The sequence below is a fragment of the Panthera pardus genome, unplaced genomic scaffold, assembly GCF_024362965.1.
Source record: "Panthera pardus isolate Hobbes unplaced genomic scaffold, ASM2436296v1 HiC_scaffold_296, whole genome shotgun sequence".
In the NCBI taxonomy this organism is placed as follows: domain Eukaryota; kingdom Metazoa; phylum Chordata; class Mammalia; order Carnivora; family Felidae; genus Panthera; species Panthera pardus.
In genome coordinates this window covers 60,900-80,658 of record NW_026526872.1, presented here as the reverse complement: position 1 = coordinate 80,658, position 19,759 = coordinate 60,900, and the positions used below count along the sequence as shown (strand labels likewise).

Here is a 19,759-nt window from a genome sequence, read left to right as displayed (position 1 = left end):
GGAGTGCCCCCAACCAGCCAGCTGCCACGGACACAGAACAGTGGCCAGGGTGGACGGGCTCCAAGAAGCATTTCCCTGAGGCTCCCATGGGCTTTTCCCAAGACCAGCGCCAGGACCACATGGCCCCTCCAGTCACTTGCCAGGCTTGGTGGCACTTCTGCAAGGGGACATGTCCCCATGAAGCCACTGTGATAAGAGTCCCAATGCTTGGCTCCCCTGTCCAGCCTCATGGAGAAACCAAATGCCAACAAATGCTGCTGGCCTCGGGGCCCTTTGTGGGCCTGCCTCTCTTGTGTGGTTTTCTGCATTTGCAGGGGTTGGGAGAGGTTAGGGAACACTCATGCAGAGACTGAACCACTGAGATCTGTGCCACGTGCCAGTGAACAGGGAGCAGCCACAGGGACCCACAGCCCGAAGGCCCTGAGTGCAGAGTGGGGCCCTGGACAGAAGACACCATCATGCCAGCAAAGCGACTGCATGGGAAGCCTTAGCCAGCAGGGTCTCCTGGCCTAGAGACACAAACGGCAGGAGAGAAAGGGGCAGAAATGGTATTCTGTCTTTGCTGAACCATTCTGGGAACAAATACATTTCCAGTTTATTCTTAGAAAAACACAATAAAGTGAACGGTCTTGTCCTTGGTTTCCATTTTGACAACTTCAGACCGTGTTCCTCTGGTCCACTGAGGAGCCCCTTCCACTGGCTCACCTTCCTCCAGCTCCACAACGTGTGTGCGTGTGTGTGTGTGAGCATGTGTGTGTGTGCAAGCACACACATCACATGTAGGTATGTGTGAGTGTGTGTGCACATGCAAGCACCTGTCCCACCTCCCCACACCTTCATGATGTCCTGTTAGCAGCTCACTTCTGTCTTCTTGGTGCTGCTGGTTAGTGCGTTAGCTTGTGCTGCCCTCAAGGTTCCAGGGAGGGGTTTGCAGGTCAGCAGGGGGCCAGCTTCTGACAGGGTCTGTCCCACTCACCCCTTGTGGCCCACCGGCCCCTTTAAAATGGACTTTTCGCCTGTAAGCCAGGTAGTTAGTGTGGTCTGGTCCCAGGAGACGCTCTGAAAAAGGCCATTTGTTGTCGGCCAGCACTGGACGCGGCAGGTGTGTTAGAAATGGTCAGTGATTTCGGGGCCTCACTTGGGGGTCAGAGAGAAGCACGCCAGGCCGCAAGCAGGGGGAGGCCTGACTGCCACCCCCACGGTCCCCCGGGGCCCCAGCCTTGAGTTCTTCCCCAGGGAGCAAGGGAATGTAATGAAGTGTGAGGTGGCACGGGCCCCAGCGGGAAGGGCTGCTCCTGGGCTGGCTACTTGCCACCCTGTACCTTCTGGTCATAGGTGCCCGCGTGCTTATAGCCCGGTACGTAGCCTGACTCATCCACCAGGTCCACACGGCCCACCTTGCTTTTGCCCTTGCCTGATGGGTCGAAGCGTTCCTTGTGGGAGCCCGTGAACTTGGTCGTGTCCGTGAGCTGGGACACAGTGGGCGACGAGATGGCCTTCTGTAGAGGGAGAGAATGGGGCGCGCCCGTGTGAGCGCAAGGGGCCAAGTGAGCACGTGAGGCTGTCGGCAGCTGGGTCGGCACACCCCCACGGAGTAACACGTCCCCTGTCCCACCCCAGACCCCATGGGCTGCTGCCCTCCAGGGAGTCCCTGCTAGCCATGCTCACCATCACCCCTGAGATGATGGGGGCCTTGCCCTCAATGAGCCTGTGCACCTCACGGACGGCCCCCTCGCTGCTCTTGTCTTTGAATCTCTTCTTGGAGAGCTCTTCAAACGCCTCCTTGAACTGCTCGAACGTGATGGTCCAGCAGGATTTCCCTCTGAGGGAGGAGAGCGCTCAGGGCCCAGGCCAGGGCCACTCCCCTCCATAACTCACAGCCCCACCAAGTAGTGCCCCCAGAACCTGCTGACATCCGGGGACCAGGTGATGTCAGGGGACCCCTTCCCAGGGACCTGGTGGCATCAGGAGACCCCCTGCTCGGGGACCAGGTGACATTGGGGAAACCCTGGCCCTGCCCAGGGACCTGATGACATCGGGAGACTACCTCCCAGGGACCTGGTGACATCGGGGGACCCCTGCCCCTGTCTGGGCACCCAGTGACATCAGGGTAACCCTCCCCCCACCCAGGGACCAGTGACATCAGGGGATCCCTACCCAGGAACCTGGTGGGGGCCCAGTGGCCTTGGGGAACCCCCACCTCTCTCCCACAGCAGAAATCAAGTCTAACGTTAAAATACAGAATATGCCCCTCCCCCGCCCTGGTGTGCACTGTTTTTGCCCAACAGTCGGCCGCCATGGGCAACGGCAGCAAATACAAATTGTCTTGGAAAAAAGCTTAAAGGAACTATATCCTTTATGAACAACTGGACATTAAAACAAAGCTGCTGTCTGGTTCTAAAATGGGGCGTGTGTGGCGTCCACTCAGAGAAGGAGGGAAAAAGTCAGGTCAAGAAGCTCGTCCCATCTGAACCACACAGAGGCCAAGTCCTGCCTGGGGCCACCATGGCCCGATGTCCCTGTCATCATACAGGGACGGGGTCGGGCGGCGGCCTCACCAATACGCCCGGCAAAGTGGTCCCAGGGCCTGTCCCTCCTCCCAGGACCCCCACTGCCCCCACCTGAAAGCCACCTGCCTAAGGGGCACAAGGTGGCTAGGGGCAGATGCAGCCCTATTCACTCCTTGCTGCAGGCCACTCACAAAATTTCAGGAAGATTCTAAACTGTGCACTTTTTATAATTTTTACTAAAAAACCATTTTTACCACTTTGACTGGATCTCTCCTGCTAATCCATGGAGTGAGTTGTCAGGGTTTTAGAACAAGAGGTCCTGTGGGGGCGGCTCCCTGCCACTCAGGGACACCCTGTGGGTGCAGAGGCCTGAGTGGGACGGCCCTGCAGATGTCCACGAGCAGATGGCCCAGAACAGCCACAATAACCACGAAGGCACAGGGACAGACCCACACGAGGGTTTCCACGGAAGAGCAAAGAAAGGCAGCCCAGCAGAGAAAGGGCCGTCTCTAAACAGCTGATGCTGGTACAGCGGGGACCCAGCCCTGCACTGTGCCTCGAAGTGCCTACAGAGACTCACTCAAAATGGGCCATCGTCCTAAGTTCAGCACAAAACCTAGAACTATAAACTTCTGGAAGAATACCTAAGAGAAAAACTTTGTGATCTTGGGTGAAGCAAAGATTTCTTAGAAACAACACCAAAAAAGTCCATAAAAGAGACAAGGAATTGGAATGCACCGAAATTTAAAACACCACGCCCTTGAAAAGATGCTGTTTTGAGGAATACAAAATGAGCCACAGATGGGGAGAAAATACGGGCAAACAGACACCTGAAAGAGAAAGCTTTTCAAACTTAACAACAGGGAGAATCCCGCATAGAAAACAGGGCAAAATACCCGAACCAGACACTGTCCAGGAAGACCCCTGGGTGGCCCGCGCAGAGCACACAAAGCACCACCCCACATGGCGAGTCCTACCAGACTGGACGGCCAGCGTGGCTGAAGCCAGTGAAATGGCCACACCGGGAGGATGTGGTCAGCTGGGCACTCCGACGTGGCGTCCACCGGGGGAGGCAGTTTGGCAGTTACGGCTCTGAGCCCCCAAGTCTGGGCTCGACACAGGACAGACGCACCATAGTCCCACGTAAACCATGTAGTCAGGTGTCCTTCAGCAGTGAACAGATGGACACCACACGCAGGGACTCAGAGGCACTTGACGTGCCCATCGGAAGACACGGGACACAGCCCACAGTCGGGGATCGGGGCTGGGAAGCCTGAGCCCCCACGGGGCCTGCACTCAGAACACAAATGCCCCTTCTGTCCTCGGGTGCTGGTCCCGACCACGACCGCACAGCAGGGGCTGGTGACCTGGTGGGTGCAGGGCTTCCTCAGACCCAGTGGTGGGCAGTGGGCTCTGCCCCCGCAGCAGTTGGCCTCGACCCCCCCACCCAGCCTCTGGGGAAACGTTCCTCGGCAGCAAGGTTCTCACAGCAGCCGCCCCACATGGAGATCCCTGCCCTGCTGCCTGGCCAAGGCCCTGTTTGTTTGTCCTGGGCCGTCAAAGGCACTCCTGTCTCCTATTCACGCCCTGCCCGGGTGGCATGTGGATACCAGGCCTGACGGCCAGCCCCGAGACTGGCCGCCGGAGCACGCAGCCCTCTCTGGGCACCGCGGCACCAGGCGCCACCAGTGGGAGTCACTTGAGCTGGGGGTGGGGGGAAAGGCTGACGGGGGCTCCCATCAGAGGGCCACATTCAGAGCTGGTGGACACGAGCCTAAGGCCGACTCTCCCACTCCACCTGGCTGGGCCAGGTGTCCCCAAGTGTCCCCAGCGTGATTGCCCATCAGGGAGTTCTCCCCAGGGGACCCGGCACCCTGCTGCTGAGAGCAATGCACAGTGAGTTCTAGAATGACAATGCCCGTCTCTTCCCCAGAGACACTGATCACATTACACTGCTCTCTGGACACAGAGTGAGCCTGTTCTCCAGAGTCCACAGAACTGGAGGGTGTCCCCACACTGAAACCCCCTCTCCCAGCTCCAGGCCTGGCTGGCCAGTGCCCTGCCTGCAGGCCCGCCCAGCAGTAATGGGGTCACTGATCACACACAAGGCCCCGTGAGCTGGGGTTTCACTTTGCTTCCCAAGCCTTGTGTCCCCCAGGCCTCCAGACCCAACTCAGGGTGGGCAGGGGGCTAAACCCTGCCAGTGCCAAAGGTCACCTGGGGACACTGGGGCTGGCGGGGGCCCGGGCAGCCCTCCAGAGACAGGCGTATGTCCCTCCAGGGCCAACAGCAGGAAAGCTCCCGGGCTTCAGGCCAAAATGTGCCAGCACCTCCATGATTCAAGACCGATGGCACTCCCAGGGACACCTCTCCAAGAGGTGGCAGGCAGCATGCTGGGTCATCACGGAGAACTTGGCATTCATGTGGGAGGAAGCTACTGGCCCCCCATGCCCCACTCCGCAGCAAAGCCAGGGGCCTGGGTGACCTGTCCAGAGGGCAGCCTGGCTGGCCAGGATGCCCGTGCAGGCAGGAAGTGGGGTGTCAAGGGGCCACTTAAGGCCCTGATGAGGCTCAGTGAGAAGGAGGGGCCTGTGGGGAATTCCTTTGGGCTGGCAGGAGTGGGGGGCTCCTGGGGGAGCTGTCATTGTGGCTGTGATGTAGCGGCGATGCCCTCACATCATGCCTGACCTGGGGCAGTTCCCAGGCCAGACCAGCAGCTCCAACTGCACGCTGTGCCCAAGGAGGACCGCCGGTGGGACGCCTGGGGGGCTCTGTCCATCAAGTGTCTGACTTTAGCTCAGGTCATGGTCTCAACGGTACCCGAAGCCCGGCTTTGGGTCTGTGCTGACAGCTCGGAGCCTGCTACCGACCCTCTGTCCTCTCTCTCTGCCCCTCCCCTGCGTTCGCTTGCTCTTGCCCTCTCTCTTAAAAAAAATAAACAACAGAAAAAGGAGGACCAATTGAAGCCAGACCTTCCTGGCAGACAGTGGCCGCCCTGCTCCTACCCAGGGCTCCCCATTGCTGCTGATCCACCCGCCTATCAGGGCCTGGGCACAGCCATGATGCTGTGGGGCTGTAGGGGCCGCGGGGAGGCCCTGACCTGCCTGAAGGGGCAGCTGTGGCCCCGACTCTTCCCGGCCAAGTAGGAAAAAGCCACCCTGGCGTGCTTGCTTCATGCAGGTGCCTGGGGCTGGGCTTGCCCTGTGAGGGGCAGGGGCGGGGTCCCTGGGGGCTCCAGCCACCACCCCCACCCACAACCTGCACCCCTAATTGCCATCGTGGCTATGGCAGGGGATGGGCTATGAAACAGACCCACTGAGGTCACTGAAACCATTTCTGAGCATTTGGGGAAGGTCACCTTAAAAGGACAAAAGGTGTGCTAAGACCCAGCATCCACATCAACCCAGCAAGGGACCAAGTGTCAGCAACTCCCCAATTCCAGACACACCAGGCTGCCCATCGTGGAGGCCCTACATGGCCTCAGGCCAGGAGAGGGCCCCCACAGAGAAGGCCTCAGCCACATGGCCATCCTGACCCCGCCGCTGACCCCAAATGCCCACGCTCACTTGCCCCCTGCCTGGAGAGTGTGGGCCCTGGGCAGACCCAGCACAGGGGAGCCCCTGTCCCTGGTGTCTCTGGGATGTGTCCGCACGCACGGGGCCCTGCCAACCTCAACCAGACCTCCCGTGGATGCCCCTGCCCCACAATCGTGCTGGACCGGCGGCGGGCAGCATCTGGACTGTGTTCTGTGGAGAAGGCTTAGCTCTGTTATTCCCGCTTCCTGCCTCGGACAAATCCCACCATGTCCGGGCCGTGGCCACGTCCTGGCTGGGGCCACAGGGTGTGTGGCAAGAATGGAACCGGTCAGTGGCCAACAGGTCCCAGGGAGCCCCACCAAGGTGCTTCTTCCTAACCTGAGACCCAGACACCAGCATCATGTTGCAGCAAACATGGCCCCTCACTCTGAACACACAGCAACCCCAAAATAGGCACATGCATGGGCCAGGAGGCCGCCCTCTGCCCCCCTCGGCCGGGCCCTCCACCTGCACCCCACGCGAGCACACAGGCCTAACTGAGGGGACGCTGTCGTCCAGGCTCCCCACATGGGGCTGTCAGGGTGCTATTTGTGCAGGATAGCACACAGAGTCTGGATTAATTAGTATTTCAGACCCACCGAGGTCTGCCCCTCGGGGCGGAGAGGGTGCCAGAAGGCTTTGTCTTGGTAGCAATAGCGTTCAGTCGAGACCCGGTGTGGAGCTGCAAGAAATTTTTTTAAACAACCTCCTTAAGCCTCGACTGCCTAAAGCAAAACTTACAGAAAAGGTGACACAGGACAGACCCCGACAGACCACCGTCAGCTGCCACATGGACATCAGCACACAGAATTCCTGACCAGGAACACTGGAATTCCCTGTTAGTGATGTTCCTGCAACAGAAGCAGGTGTGTCTGTGAGCATGACCAGGTGTGTCTGTGAACAGAGCCAGGTGTGTCTGTGAGCAGGACCAGGTGTCTGTGCGCAGGCTCTGTGGAAGAGCTGCACTTACACTAGAATCGGAGACCAGGGATGGTGTGCAGAGTGGGGTAAGGTGGGGGCCGGCAGGACACATGTGTCTGGGAATCTGGACAGGCCACAGGGAAGCCAGAGCTCACCCAGACCCCCATCCCCCAGTCCTCCACATGCTGCTGGCTTCTGTCATTCTTCCTGGGGGCTGCATGAGCCCCTCCTCTGGCCCCATCTCCCTGGGAACCTCTGGCCTGGAGGTGAGCAGCCTCCCAGAGACCCTCTCTGAGAAATGCCAGCCCCTCCTCCTGCCCACCTGCCCCTGGGCCCCCGCTCTGAGAGGGGGGAGAGCCCACCAGTGTGACCCCAAGTCCCCCAGCACACTTCCCAGGCTCTGTCCTGACTCCTGAAACTCCATGTTGGTGTCCTTGAAGGAGCCAGGTCCTGCCAAGCTGGTACCCAGGTGTCCTGCACTGGCCTCCCCGTGCTGCTGGGGTGCGGTGTGAGTCTAGGCCCCTGAAACAGGGGGAGCCAGTGTCCTCCACGGGGACACCCTGCGGCCACAAACCCAGAAGAGGCAGATATTCTTTGCTAAATAACAGGGCTGGAGTGTCCTGAAGCCTTGGAACCTATAGCGTTCCCTGGAGAATTCCCTATTTGCGTGCAGGGAGAATTCCCTATTTGCGCAGGCCTGTGTGGGGGCTGCTCACCCCGCCAAGCCCCTCGGCTCCCAGAAGTACCCGCCCACGAAAGGCAGGATCTTGTTCTGGGCTCTTGCCTTAACCTCTTCCGCTAAAGGCACAGCGCCAGCCCCTCTGGGTGCAGTGGAGTCTGCACGGGACACACTGTGTTGCAAGTGGGATTGAGAACCAGGCTCTGGGCCCCTGAGGGACACCACAGGCCCTGTAGGGGGATAGGGCTCCTGGGGGCAGGCGCATCAGAGGGAAGCTTCTGGAAGCCACTCTGGCTCTCCCTGAGCCCCTGCTCAGTGTCCCTGCTGTTCACTCCCACCTCTCCCGGATCTTGACACCTGGGCCCAGGCCAGCAAAAGCTCTAGGTGCTGAAGCCCTTGGGATGGTCGCTGGGCCCACCGATGGGACGCCGGGGCCCAGGGTCCAGACCGAGACCTCATTTCTGTGCAAGAACCCTCGGCATGAGGACACCACAGCATGAGGGGCACCACGGCACACCCCCAATCACGAAAGAGGGCCTCAGAACCAAGGAGAGCAGAGTGGCATGGGAGGGTGGCCCCGGGTTACCAGCAGGGACAGAGGAGAAGGGGGTTCAGCCCACCTGAGCCCTCTGGGGCCCCCTGGCTCTGAGATGGCTGCCCAGGCCCACACTAGCCCGTGGCTCACCGTCTGGGCCACAGGTTCTCTAAGACCTGTCCTAAGATGCTCTGCCCACAAGTCCCAGCCATGACACAGAAAACACTGAAGCCCTGAGGGTGCGGGTGCCGCGTTTCCCACACTTTACACTCTGGTCTTGGTGGGCTGAACCGGAGGGAGACTTGAGGCTCCCGGACAGATGTCCCCGGGCAGGTGGTGCCCTACGGGCTGGATGAGGACACAGGTGGAAACTTCTAGCCGCTCAGTCACCCAGCGCCTGGCCCCACAAGTGCACGGCCAGGGGTCTCTGTCAGCGCCTGCAGGCAGCCTGAGGGCAAGTGGAGTGGGCTGAAAGGTGGCCCCGAGAAAGGAACGGCCACATCCTAACCCCCAGAACTGTGAATGTGACCTTGTTTGGAGAAAGGGTCTTTGCAGGTGTCATCAAGCTGAAGGTATCAAGGCGAGGTCTGATTTGCCTGGCGGCCCTGAACCCAATGACAAGTGTGGGGGTGGGGGCGGGTCCTACACAGCCCTGCTGCAGGGGCAAGGCAGCCAGGTCCCAGCCTCGGTGGGAGCCAGAGTCACTCCACACCGCAGGCAGACCTGAGGAGCTGCCCATGGATACAAAAACTGTCCTTCACAATCCTAAACAAAACATTAACCAACAGAATCCTGTCATACTAATGCCACCGTCATAAACGCAGGGAGAGCATCTGACAGAAGTCAGCATCTATGCATCATGCGAATTCTTAGTAAATCAAAAAAAGAGGAAACTCCTTAATCTGAGAAAAAGGGCCACTTGAAAAAAACTGAAAAATGCTGCCACACTTGAAATATTGAAAGCGTTTGTTTTTAAGTTGGGCAAGTACTGTATTCCCCATGTCAGTACAGTAAGGCAAGAAAAGGAAATGAAGATATAAAAATTGTTAGGGAAAAAAACTCATCATCTGCAGTTTCTAGGGTTGTGCACACACCAAACCCAAAGGGATCCCAGGACGATTATTAGCATCAATAAGTGAGTCTAGTGGTGTTTCTGGATACGTGGTCAACACACAAAAGGCCATTTCATTTCTGCATAACAGCAAAGATGCACAGTAAAAAGCATTTAGAAATGCAACATTTAAAATATGAAGAAATACAAGTTCCTAGGAACACCGCTCACAGAGGACACACAGTCAACACAGAAAACTCGGCCACTGAAGGAAACGAAAGGCCTAAATGATGACGTTATGAACATGGGTTGGAATCTACATACAGAAAGATGTCAGCTGTCCCTAAATTTAACCAGCCTTAACTTAATCTGGATAAAAACTCCGACAACTTTTGTGTCTAGTATCCAGATGCACTGAGCTGGGAGAAGGGCTGTGAATACACAGTGATTTTAAAAGGACAAGATTTGCTCCACGGGCATGGAGACTCAAGAGAAAGGTCTGGAAGCAAAGACAGCACTAATGGGACAGAATCAACAATGGGAGGGACGCCAGAGCCCAAACACATGTGCACACGTGTGTGACCTGCAGAAAAGGTGGCCCTGCAGAAAAAAGGGAGGAGCATATTTTCAGTAAATGGCAGACGCAGGGGAGACGGGGCATCGACACCACCCTTCAGGCGCTCCGAGGACTGAAGTAGGAAAGGCAAAATCCACACCAAGGTGAGGGCTGAGGGTATCTGACGTCCTGGGGATAGAGAAAGATCCACTGCACAAGCCTCAAAAATCACTGCCCTTAAAGGAAACAATTCTAGGATGGCACCAGGCTGAAATCAAGAACTTCTGTTCATCAAAAAATATCACCGATGGAGAGAAAAGGGAAGCCATGGGGTAGGAGAAGATACAAATATGGGCTTGTCTCCAGAACCCGCAAAGGACCCTACAACTCAATGAGAAAAAGGCAGCAAGTCCAGAGAAGCAGGCAGGGGCCCCTGCCAGGGTGGAAGGCCCAGTGGGGCAGGGCCTGCAGGGTGTCAGGAGAATGGAGCCTCAGACCCCGAGGACGCGGGGGACAACTGACCAAGCAGCAGGAATCAGAACCAGGGCGCAGCGGGCCGCGCGGCCGAGGGGGCCGTCCACCCACAGACATGCGACCTGCTGCCAGGGAAAGGGTGCAGCGAGTCCTGAGGGAGCAGGCCAGGGGCCGTCAAAGGCCGAGGGGCACAGGGCCAGGGGCCCCAGGGGCTGCCACAACTGGTCCTCCGAAGCACCGAGAAGGGGGCCACCCTAGAGCGTCTCCCACCCACCAGCTCCTGCCCCTCAAGCCAGGGGCCCTTCCAGCTGGCCGGACCATGGGACACAGCCAAATGACAAAGAACCAGGCTCCCCTGTTCCCTCAGGGGACAGGCAAACGTTCTGGAGAGACCCCACACAGAGACAGGGGAGCCTCGTGCCAGCCACTCAACCCAGACTCAACTAAGCAGGGCAGCCTCGGGTGGTCCTGTCTGGCCAGCAAACCCCTAGCCGAGGTCAGGGGGTGGGGACCACTGTCCGTGCCAAGCCCTGCTGGGTGGCAGAGTCATGAGCAAAAGCAAATGGGGTCACTGTCTTAAAGCCCTGGTTTGGGGACAGTCTGTCCTACGGTATTAAATGACGGGAGCGGGGTCAAGGGTCAGTGAGTGCACGAAGTGCGTACACCTGGATGGAGAAGGAGGGTGTGGGTGGGCTTTCTACAGACAGCTTGTGACGCAGCGCCGCAGGCACACTCGAGGAGCACCTGACTTAACCTGACTTAACGTCGGTTCTGGGCCCAGACCCACACCTGCACTGCACGCCCCACACCCTGCCCACCTGGCGCCCCCTCCCCCCCCCACCCCCCTGTGCAGGTGAGACAGCGGGGCATGTGGGGACTGCACGAGGTGACCCGGGGGCACCGGCTGCTGGGTATTGTCCCCAGTGCAGTGGGGCTTCCCACCTGGCAGGTGCTCAGCAGACATGCAGTCACACAGGTGTGACAGGGAGAGATCTGGGGAAACGTGGCTCAGGGCCGGAGGTCACACGGAGCCCACGCGGGGGCACTGCACTTATGCCAAGAGAACCAGAGACACAGGCACCCTGGGGACATGCTGGAGACATGCAGGGACACGTGGGGACACACAGGGACATACGCTGGGGACACATGGGTGCGCCCCACCACAGAGGCAGCAGGAGGAGTGGAAAAGGCTCCAGGTGGTTTTAACATCTAGGCTTGAGCAAAGGTAAGAATCCATCATTCCTCACCACAAACCTAATTAAAAACAAGAAAAAGTCGGTGTGAACGTGCTCCTCCCAGGACCGGCTGGCAGGTCCCCCTGCTGAGAGAAGCGAGGGCTGGGGGCGAAGGCTGGGAAGGCAGAAAACTGTCACTGCCTTACACTCTATGCAAGACTTTAGACTCTTCACCAAGAAGGTCCTGTGTTTGAATGCTAAATTACACCTCCCGGCTGACGGCCGTCCTGTGCTATTGCACAGTTCCAGGGAATAAGGAGCTTGGAAGCAGACTGACACCCCACATCAGATGAGAGGTGGGGAGGAGGGAGGAGCAGCCCCCCCCCCCACAGGCCGCTCCTGGGGCTCACACAGGGCCGCACCCTCACCCGAGGCCCCAGCAGGGCCAACCCCGCACCCCGCACTCTCCGCTGCTGCAAAGGGTCCCCCTGAAGACGCACTGCTGAGGGCAGACACCAGGGCTCTGTCCTCACCCAGAAAGGCTGGAGACCACGTCTGAGCCCCAGGTGCAGGTGCGCTCCATCCCCCCACCCCCTTGAGGTAAGGCTGCTGCTTACACACAGGCAAGTGTCTGCCAGGTCCAGGGTCTGTGGGCTCAGGGGCACACCGCCCCGCCCCCACCGCCCTCCAGCTGGAGCCACGCTGAGCCCAGAGAGGACCTGACACTTCAAGGTGCAGCAGGGCCCTTGCCTTGTGGTCCCAAGATCCCCAGACATGCTCCTCCTGCCTCACCAGCAACATCACCAGCTATAAATAGGCCTGGCTTCCAGGCAGCGCAGCCTCTCCCAGAGGAAGCTTTTCATTCTCAGTCTCTCCTGCCTGGAGCACTCTGCGGCCCTGAGGACCGTCTGGCTGCTAAAAGCCTTCTCTGCATCCTCAAGCAGTGATGAGTGATTTAATTTTCTTTAAATTCTCCTGTGATTTACACATTTTCCACCATGAGTATTTATAACCTTGTATACACTTTTACAACAGTTATTTACTGAGACTTCAAAGGATTCGGGAAGAGGAGCCAAACAGCACCAGGGAGATAAGAATACAGCCAAGAGAACTTCCCATGATCTCCATCACTTCATCCTTCTGTACTCACGGAGAGGGATTTTCTAATGTAGCACTTAAGTTATGGTACCTTTCTGACTCATGGAACCCTCTGGAAATCAGGAAAGCGGCAGACCCTTCCGCCAGGAGAATGCACATACCCTCCTACCGCAGGCAATTTGCAGACAAATTCACCAGCACCCCTCCCCCCAGAACCCTCGAGGAGCCCTGTGATTTGGACCATGTGATGGGAAGAGTGGCTGGTACCAGAGACAGGGTCACAGAATCCAGCTTAATTAAGGCATCAGTCAAGCCGCTGTTTCGCTGCCCCACCCCCATTTCCTGCTTGTTCCAAGCTCTCTCCCCATCACTCCAAGCCTCTGTGGTCCCAGGGCACTCAGGATCCAGATTGGCCTTTACCAATCACCTCCTAGGAGTGCGGGGCTGCCCTGGATTGTGCAGAGCTCCCCCCGCCCCCCCCTCTCCCCCACCTCCATTGGGTCCTCCCTGAGAGGCTGGCCATGGGGAGTCAGGACAGGCCTGCAGAGTGGGACATGGGAGCTGGGTCCTTTATCCAGCGTCCCCGAGACCCTGCCGAGACCCTGCCGGTATCCAAAAAATGCCAGGTAAATTAACCACTAAATACGCAGATAGATGGCCACACTGTCAGCTTACCCTAAACGGTGTCTCATCTTCAGAGACACCAAACGCCTGTCGAAATAGTCATGAGCAGAGTGGCAGGAATGGATTTTCTCCCCAGCTCATTTCGAGGCTGCATTTGTGTAACTGAAACCGCAGAATAAAGGGTTTCTCTGGTCCTGCTGCACAGGTGGGGCACTGCTCCCCAGAGGTGTGTGAGCAAACCTACTGGCAGCGGATCTCTTCATCCTGACTGCCAGGTTCTGTGCTCACAGGCGATAAGTGAATGTGTCACCCCCCGTGGAGGCTGCTGGAGTCGCACAGTGAGCGGCAGACACTGTCACCTGGCATGATAATGGTGAAGCAAATATGACCAGAGAGGGGCCTAGGACCCCGAGGGGGCGGCGCGGTCTTTGTCAAGGGACCACGCTCACTCTGAGCTCTCTGCGTGGCCCCGGGTCTCCCGGAATTGGGGCTGCAGGGCACTGGCTTCATCACACACCCTCTAAGTCCTAATTCCCTTCGGTCTTGCCGGCGGCGACCACCTCAGGCCCGGGCGTCCCCGTAGCGGGACGTGGGGAGGCAGCAGCGGCGGCTGCGGCGGCGGGGAAAGGGGCTGCCCGGAGGGGGGGGGGGGGGGGGGGGCGGGGCGTGGCTTCGTCGCGTGAAGCGCTGCCGCCCAGACAGGCCTCAGCGCCTCATCCGGGGCCCACGCACCAACCACCTGTCCCTTGCGGCGCGGTCGCCCCCGCCCGCGCCCCTCGCGCCCCCGGACCCACGCCCCCGACGCAGCCCCCGGGGGCCTCAGCGCGCAGCACCGACCGCCAGGCAGCCCAGGGCTTGGGATGGGGGCGCAGGGACGCAGGGGGCCGCAGCCAGGAGGGGGCGTGGAGGGCGCAGGTGGCAGGCGGGGCGGGCCCGGGCGGAGTGGGTGGTCCTGCGTCCAGCGCCCGGGACCTAGCTCTGCGGACGCTTACCTCGGAGATGCGGCCACTGCAGCGAGCGCCTCCGCGACTCGGCCGCGGGCGACCGGGTGTTCGGCGAGCTCCCGCACCCCCGCCGCCCCGGGCTCGCCAGCCCTGCACCGCGCGCCCCGATGGCCCGCCACGCACCGCGCGCTCATTGGCCCGCCACGCCCCACGCGCTCATTGTCCCGCCCCCGGCCCGGCCCGCCCCGCACGCTCATTGGCCCGTCCCCGGCCCTGCCACACTCCCGGCCCCTCCTGGCCCGGGGAACGCGCGGGGTGCACGGAGGTATGTGGCAGCGCGGTCTGCCTTACAAGGCCGGCGCGGCGCAGGGGCGTGGGAACCCCGCAAAGGAGGCGAGCCCGGGGCGGTGGGCTAGGGGCGGCCGCACCTGGCCCTCCGGGACCTCGGGAGGCTCGCCCGCATCCCCACGGCAGACAGCACGGGAGCGGACGGGCCTCCGGCGAGGGGCGGGGGGACGGCGGGGCGCTGGCCTCTCCGCGGAGACTCGGGCCAACGAGGTGGCCCAATGTGGAGTGGGGTCGGGGTCGGGGGTGCGGGCTGGGACCTCACGCAGGGGGCGCAGGGAGGGCCGGCGGGGAATGGGCCTCGTCCCGGAGATTGGGAGCAGCCGGAACGTGCAGCCGCGCCTGGGTGCGGTCAGGCCATGCTGGGCCCCGGTGCAGCCAGGGCCGCCCTCCCAGGGACAAGCAGCGGTTGCATTCCCAGCGCAGCCAGGAGACCCTTTTCTTCCTGCGCTCGAGGTGGGCCCGTCCTGCCTACCTGCGCACGCAGATCCGGAAATCTTCCAATGTCTCCTCTTTTCTGGCTGAGGCCTGCTGCCCTTCCCCTCCAGGCTGGCCCCACTTGCTCAGTGCTGGGGCTTGGGGTAAGGGTCTCCCTGTCTGTCCTGCAGGACACCCTCCAGAAGAGAAGGCCGGTCGGGGGGGCGGGGTGTGACCCTTCTTCCAGTTTCATTGCTGTGGCTCCCTTGGACCTCGCCAAGGAACCACTATCCCAGGTTCTGCCCTCCCCTCCTGGCTACAGAACCCCCACCCACATGCCCACCCAGTCTCTGTCCTTGGTCCATCTGGCACCAGACCCCCGCCCCCACCCAGGCTCTGTCCTTAACTCTCCCAGCTGCAGAGACACCCCCCCCCACACACACACACACACATACACCCCCTCTAGACTCTGCCCTGCTCTCAGAGCCCCATGAATCACAAGTGCCAGACTCTGCAGGTGGGATGCAGCTTTGGGGCTCACCTCAGAGATTCCAGCCTGCTCAGAGCCTGCACAGGCAGCTCACGAACCAGAGAGGGGGCTATGGTGCAGGCTCTGCCGCAGACCACTAGGCCACGGTGGGGAGGACGTGCTTTTCCTGACATTTTGGGAGCCAGGGACAGGCAGCCCTAGGGGCTCAGCCCCACCCCAGCCCCACAGAGGTCCTGGGTTCCACATGCCTCCTTTCAACCCTCTAGTTTCTACTTCTGCTACAAACTGGTAGAAGATGGGCGACCGTCTAGAGGTCTGTTCGTTGAGACTCAGGGTTCTGTTTGTTCAGGTCGGAGCTGGACAGCGTCTTCACTGCATCCCACTCAGGCCTGAGCACTGCTTTCTCCTGGACATCACTACTAATGATGCAAGAGGAAGAAAGAAAAACATTGCACACTATGTTCCCACTGTCGTATCAGCCAAAGGTGACCGTTGAATCCATTTTGCAAGACCTGTTAGAGCTCTGACATAGACACAGGGTAATCTGCCAACGGAGGTGGGCACCAGGTTTCAGGAGCATAAATGTTCAAGGAGCATTTTCCCTGGGAAGGAGAGGCAAGGCCTCGGGAGATGGGGACACCCTCAGGGCCAGATGGGCAGAGTCACAGCCCGCGGAGGTCCTGCCCCCACATTTCAGGCTGGCTGGCGCCCTGCTTCTGGAGGGTGGAGACAGCATCACTGTCAGGGCCAGCTATACATACGGGGCCTGGTCAGAATTCAAACTTGGGGCCCCTTGTGTAAAAGTTAGTAGCACCCCCAAGATGGCAACAACAGTGTATTGAACAGAGCTCAGGGTCCTCCTTGGGGTCCTCAGCACACACAGCCCTGACTGCAGTCCTGCTGCCAGGCAACTCTTGGGACTCAGAGAGGTTGGGTAGTTGACACGAGGACACACAGAGGCATAGGGCAGGGCTGGCGCCCACAGCCCGTGCGTGTGATGCTTACTTCAGAAACTTGCCTTTTCATCTTTATTTTTAAATGCAAATTTATTTAGTTTGAGAGAGAGAGGTGGGAAGGGGCAGAGAGAGAGGGGGGTGGAGACAGAGAATCCCAAGCAGGCCCCGCACCGTCAGCGCAGAGCCCGATACGGGGCTCGATCTCATGAATTGTGACATCATGACCTGAGCCAAAATTAACAGTTGGATGCTCAACTGACTGAGCCACCCAGGGAGCCCAAAACTTGCTTTTTTAGCTTATGAATTTATCCTTGCAATCATAAAACTGGGCCTGGAGTGTGCACCAGAGGAGGCGTGTGAACAAGGTGGCTCTCTGGCTGCCCCTCTGGGAGGACGTGGTCCACCACCAAGTTATCGGGTGATGAAAACAGAAACAATCTGCCACCACTGAGATCCAAGCCCTTCAAGGAGCTGCTCCCACATGTGCATGAAAACCTGTCAGAAGGCAGCCGTGGGACAGAGAGGTGCCACAGCCTCCCAGGAAGCCTCCACATGGTAACAAAATCTGTCCCTTAGTACGGTCCAGATCTGCCCCCAGTTAATCTAAGCCAGAGTTCCTCTGCAGCGTTCCATGCACAGGACCGCGTGCGCACCTCCTGGTTAGCGCAGCCATGCCCTCTGCTCTGACACAGTGCTCCCCTCGAGAGTTCCGGGATTGGGTTCATCCCAGTGCCTCTCCACCTCCTGGGGACACAGCAGCTGAGCCTTTTAAGGTCCGGCAGACTCTGCTTCCATGATTGCATTTTCTGCTTTTGCAGAGGAAAATGGGCCTTTGTGCAGCAGCACGTACCATCTGTCCCATTGTTACAGTTTTTCGCGTCCAGATGAGGCAGAGTGACAGAAGTTAGGTGTGCTCTCTCACATGGAGCAAAGGCAGCAAAGCACAGGACCCCTGAGTGGCAGGGTCCCCAGCAAGTGCCTGGGTAGTAGCCTCCAAGCGCCATGCAGGGTGACAGAACTCAAAGATGGACCCAGAGCCCCGCAGGAGCCCGTGAGAATGCAGCTGGGTCTGGCCAGCGTGTGCAGCAAGTGTGGAGGCCGAGCTCAAGACTCAGCATCCGTGGAGTGCCGACTGAGGCAACAGGGGAAGGAGACAACTTAGTGGGGGACTATTAGCCCCAACCAAGACACAAAGATCAAAGTCTTTAACTGTATCTCGGAAAAAATTTCAAGAATATTCATAAAAATACAGGAATACTCAGCACCCCAAAAGGTGAACATAATGATTCCATGTAGCAGTACCAGGGGTGCAAACCAGCAGGAAAATCAGATCCATGTGACAAGACCAGTCATCTGGGACTGACCCAGGACTGATACGAGGTATTAGCACAGCTAACTGCATTCCACAGGGCCTGAAATTTAAGTTGAGACATGGGAGTCACAGCAGCACCACAGACTGAATTAGTAGGACTGAAAAACTACAGTGTGTGACATGGAAAATACCCTGGACAGGCCAATGGCAGATTAGGCACGGAACAAATGTAGCAACAGAAGCTACCCAAAGTGAAACAGGAAGAAGAGAATTAGAAAACCCGGATCGTCAGTGATCTGTGGGACAGCTTTAGGTAGCCTACTGTGTGCTTAATTGGGGTCCCCCCAAAAGCAGAGAGAATACTTGGGACAAGGGTGCAGAAAAGGTGTTAGAAAAATAATGGCCAAATGTTTCCAAGTTTGAGGTAAACTATAACCCACAGACGCAAGAGGCTGGATGCTCCCCAACCATAAGGACCACAAGGGGAATGCTGCTGGCAGTGAGCAGGAAGGGACAGGAACAGCCGGAAGACCGGCACAGTGTGAAGGGGCAGAGGAACAGAGGGGGCGGCACGCCGAGGGTCCCTGGGTGAAGGGTGCTGAGGTGAGGCAGGGCAGCCCAAGCTCCGTTTCTAGAAAAGGTCCACGAGCCCCGGGAGAACACACACCTCCCAACAAGTGAGCCTGGGGTCCGCAGCCATCCCGTGAATCAGGCTCGTTACTTGTGTCGTCCAAATCTGTGTCTTTACTCTGTGAAAACCTGGTGAGCTGACAGGAAGCACGAGAGGGTCAGGGTGAATGTCACACCTGTTCCCCGTGCCTCCTGTCCATGTTTGCTTCGCGCACTTCTCTCCCTTCTGCCTTCTCCAGTCACAGCACTATGTGTTTGGTGGTAGTAAGCACAGTTCTCTGTCATCTACAAATGTGTTTTTACTTTTTCCTACGTGTAGCACTTCTGGGTATGTGACTTTTCTGTCACGCTTTGTGGAAGTTGTTTCCTCCCTCTGTCCTTACGGCCAGAATGTCTGCTGTCTGTCTGCTCTTCCTCTGTTGGTGGTCTTTCCTCTGGCTGTCCTTAAGGTCAGAGTGTCTCCGGTGCCCCATGCTTCCGTACAGGAGGTCGAGGTGTAGATCTCCTCACCTGTGCAGCTGGCTGGACAAGAAGCCACTGGCACGTGTTTTGTGAGTCCTGGGAGACCCGGCCACTACAGTAAGTCCCTTCTCGTGGGCTTTATGGACGCGTCTGAGGCCCACCTGCCCTCCGCACCTGCCAGCCCTCCCTCCACGTGGCCCTCACGGCTGCATCCACATTCCGACAACTTCTTCAGATTACTTTCCAGTTCAAGAACTCTCTCTTTGGCTATGTTTAATCTGGTGTTTAATTTATCCAAGTTTTAACAAGTATATTTTTTATTTCTAAAAATTCTTTTCGGTCTTTTTACGTACCTTCCTGATCATTTAGAACATCCTCTCCTTGCTTACTTATTGTCATTCTGTTTCACATTAAAATATTTTGGTTTAAAAAAAATTTTTTTAACATTGATTCTTGAGAGACAGAGAGCGTGAGCAGGGGAGGGGCAGAGACAGACACACAGAATCTGAAGCAGACTCCAGGCTCCGAGCTGTCAGCACAGAGCCCGATGTGGGGCTCGAACTCACGAGCCGTGAGATCGTGACCAGAGCCGCAGTCAGTCGCCCAACCGACTGAGCCACCCACGCGCCCCAACGTTAAAATATCTTGTGCATCCTCCTTAATATCCCGTATTTCTAGTCCTTGAGGTTTCTGGGGGTCTGAATTCTCTTTTACTGTTTCTTGGCTCTCTCATGTGTGATGGTTTGTGATCTTTGGTTGTGAGCTTATCTGGACTGATCTCAAGCTCTGAAAATCTAGCTTCTTAACTTGGGCCAGTTTAGCTCAGTTTATTTTTGCCTGAGACTGGATTCATCCCGGATCCTTGCCCCCAGCTCTGTTCCTGGCTTCTGGATCAAGGCCTGGTTTCAAAGGAGCCCCTGGCCCTGGACCACCTACCTATCAGCTCACTTTTGTTCTCCAGTGTTGTGTGGATTTTCTCACTTTGTATGAATCCAGGATGCAATG

At 58.2% G+C, this 19,759-nt stretch overlaps 1 protein-coding gene across 1 annotated transcript; it reads right to left on the bottom strand.

Annotated features, from left to right (window-relative positions):
* Positions 1-570: 570 nt before the first annotated feature.
* On the bottom strand, positions 571-14,399 carry LOC109261131 (tubulin polymerization-promoting protein-like). Its single transcript, XM_019439673.2, has 3 exons — positions 14,191-14,399; positions 1,669-1,822; positions 571-1,499 (listed from the first exon to the last, which is right to left on the bottom strand). The coding sequence occupies exons 1-3, from the start codon at positions 14,397-14,399 to the stop codon at positions 1,305-1,307; spliced, it is 558 nt and encodes a 185-aa protein (XP_019295218.2). The 3' UTR covers positions 571-1,304.
* Between the last annotated feature and the right edge of the window lie 5,360 nt (positions 14,400-19,759).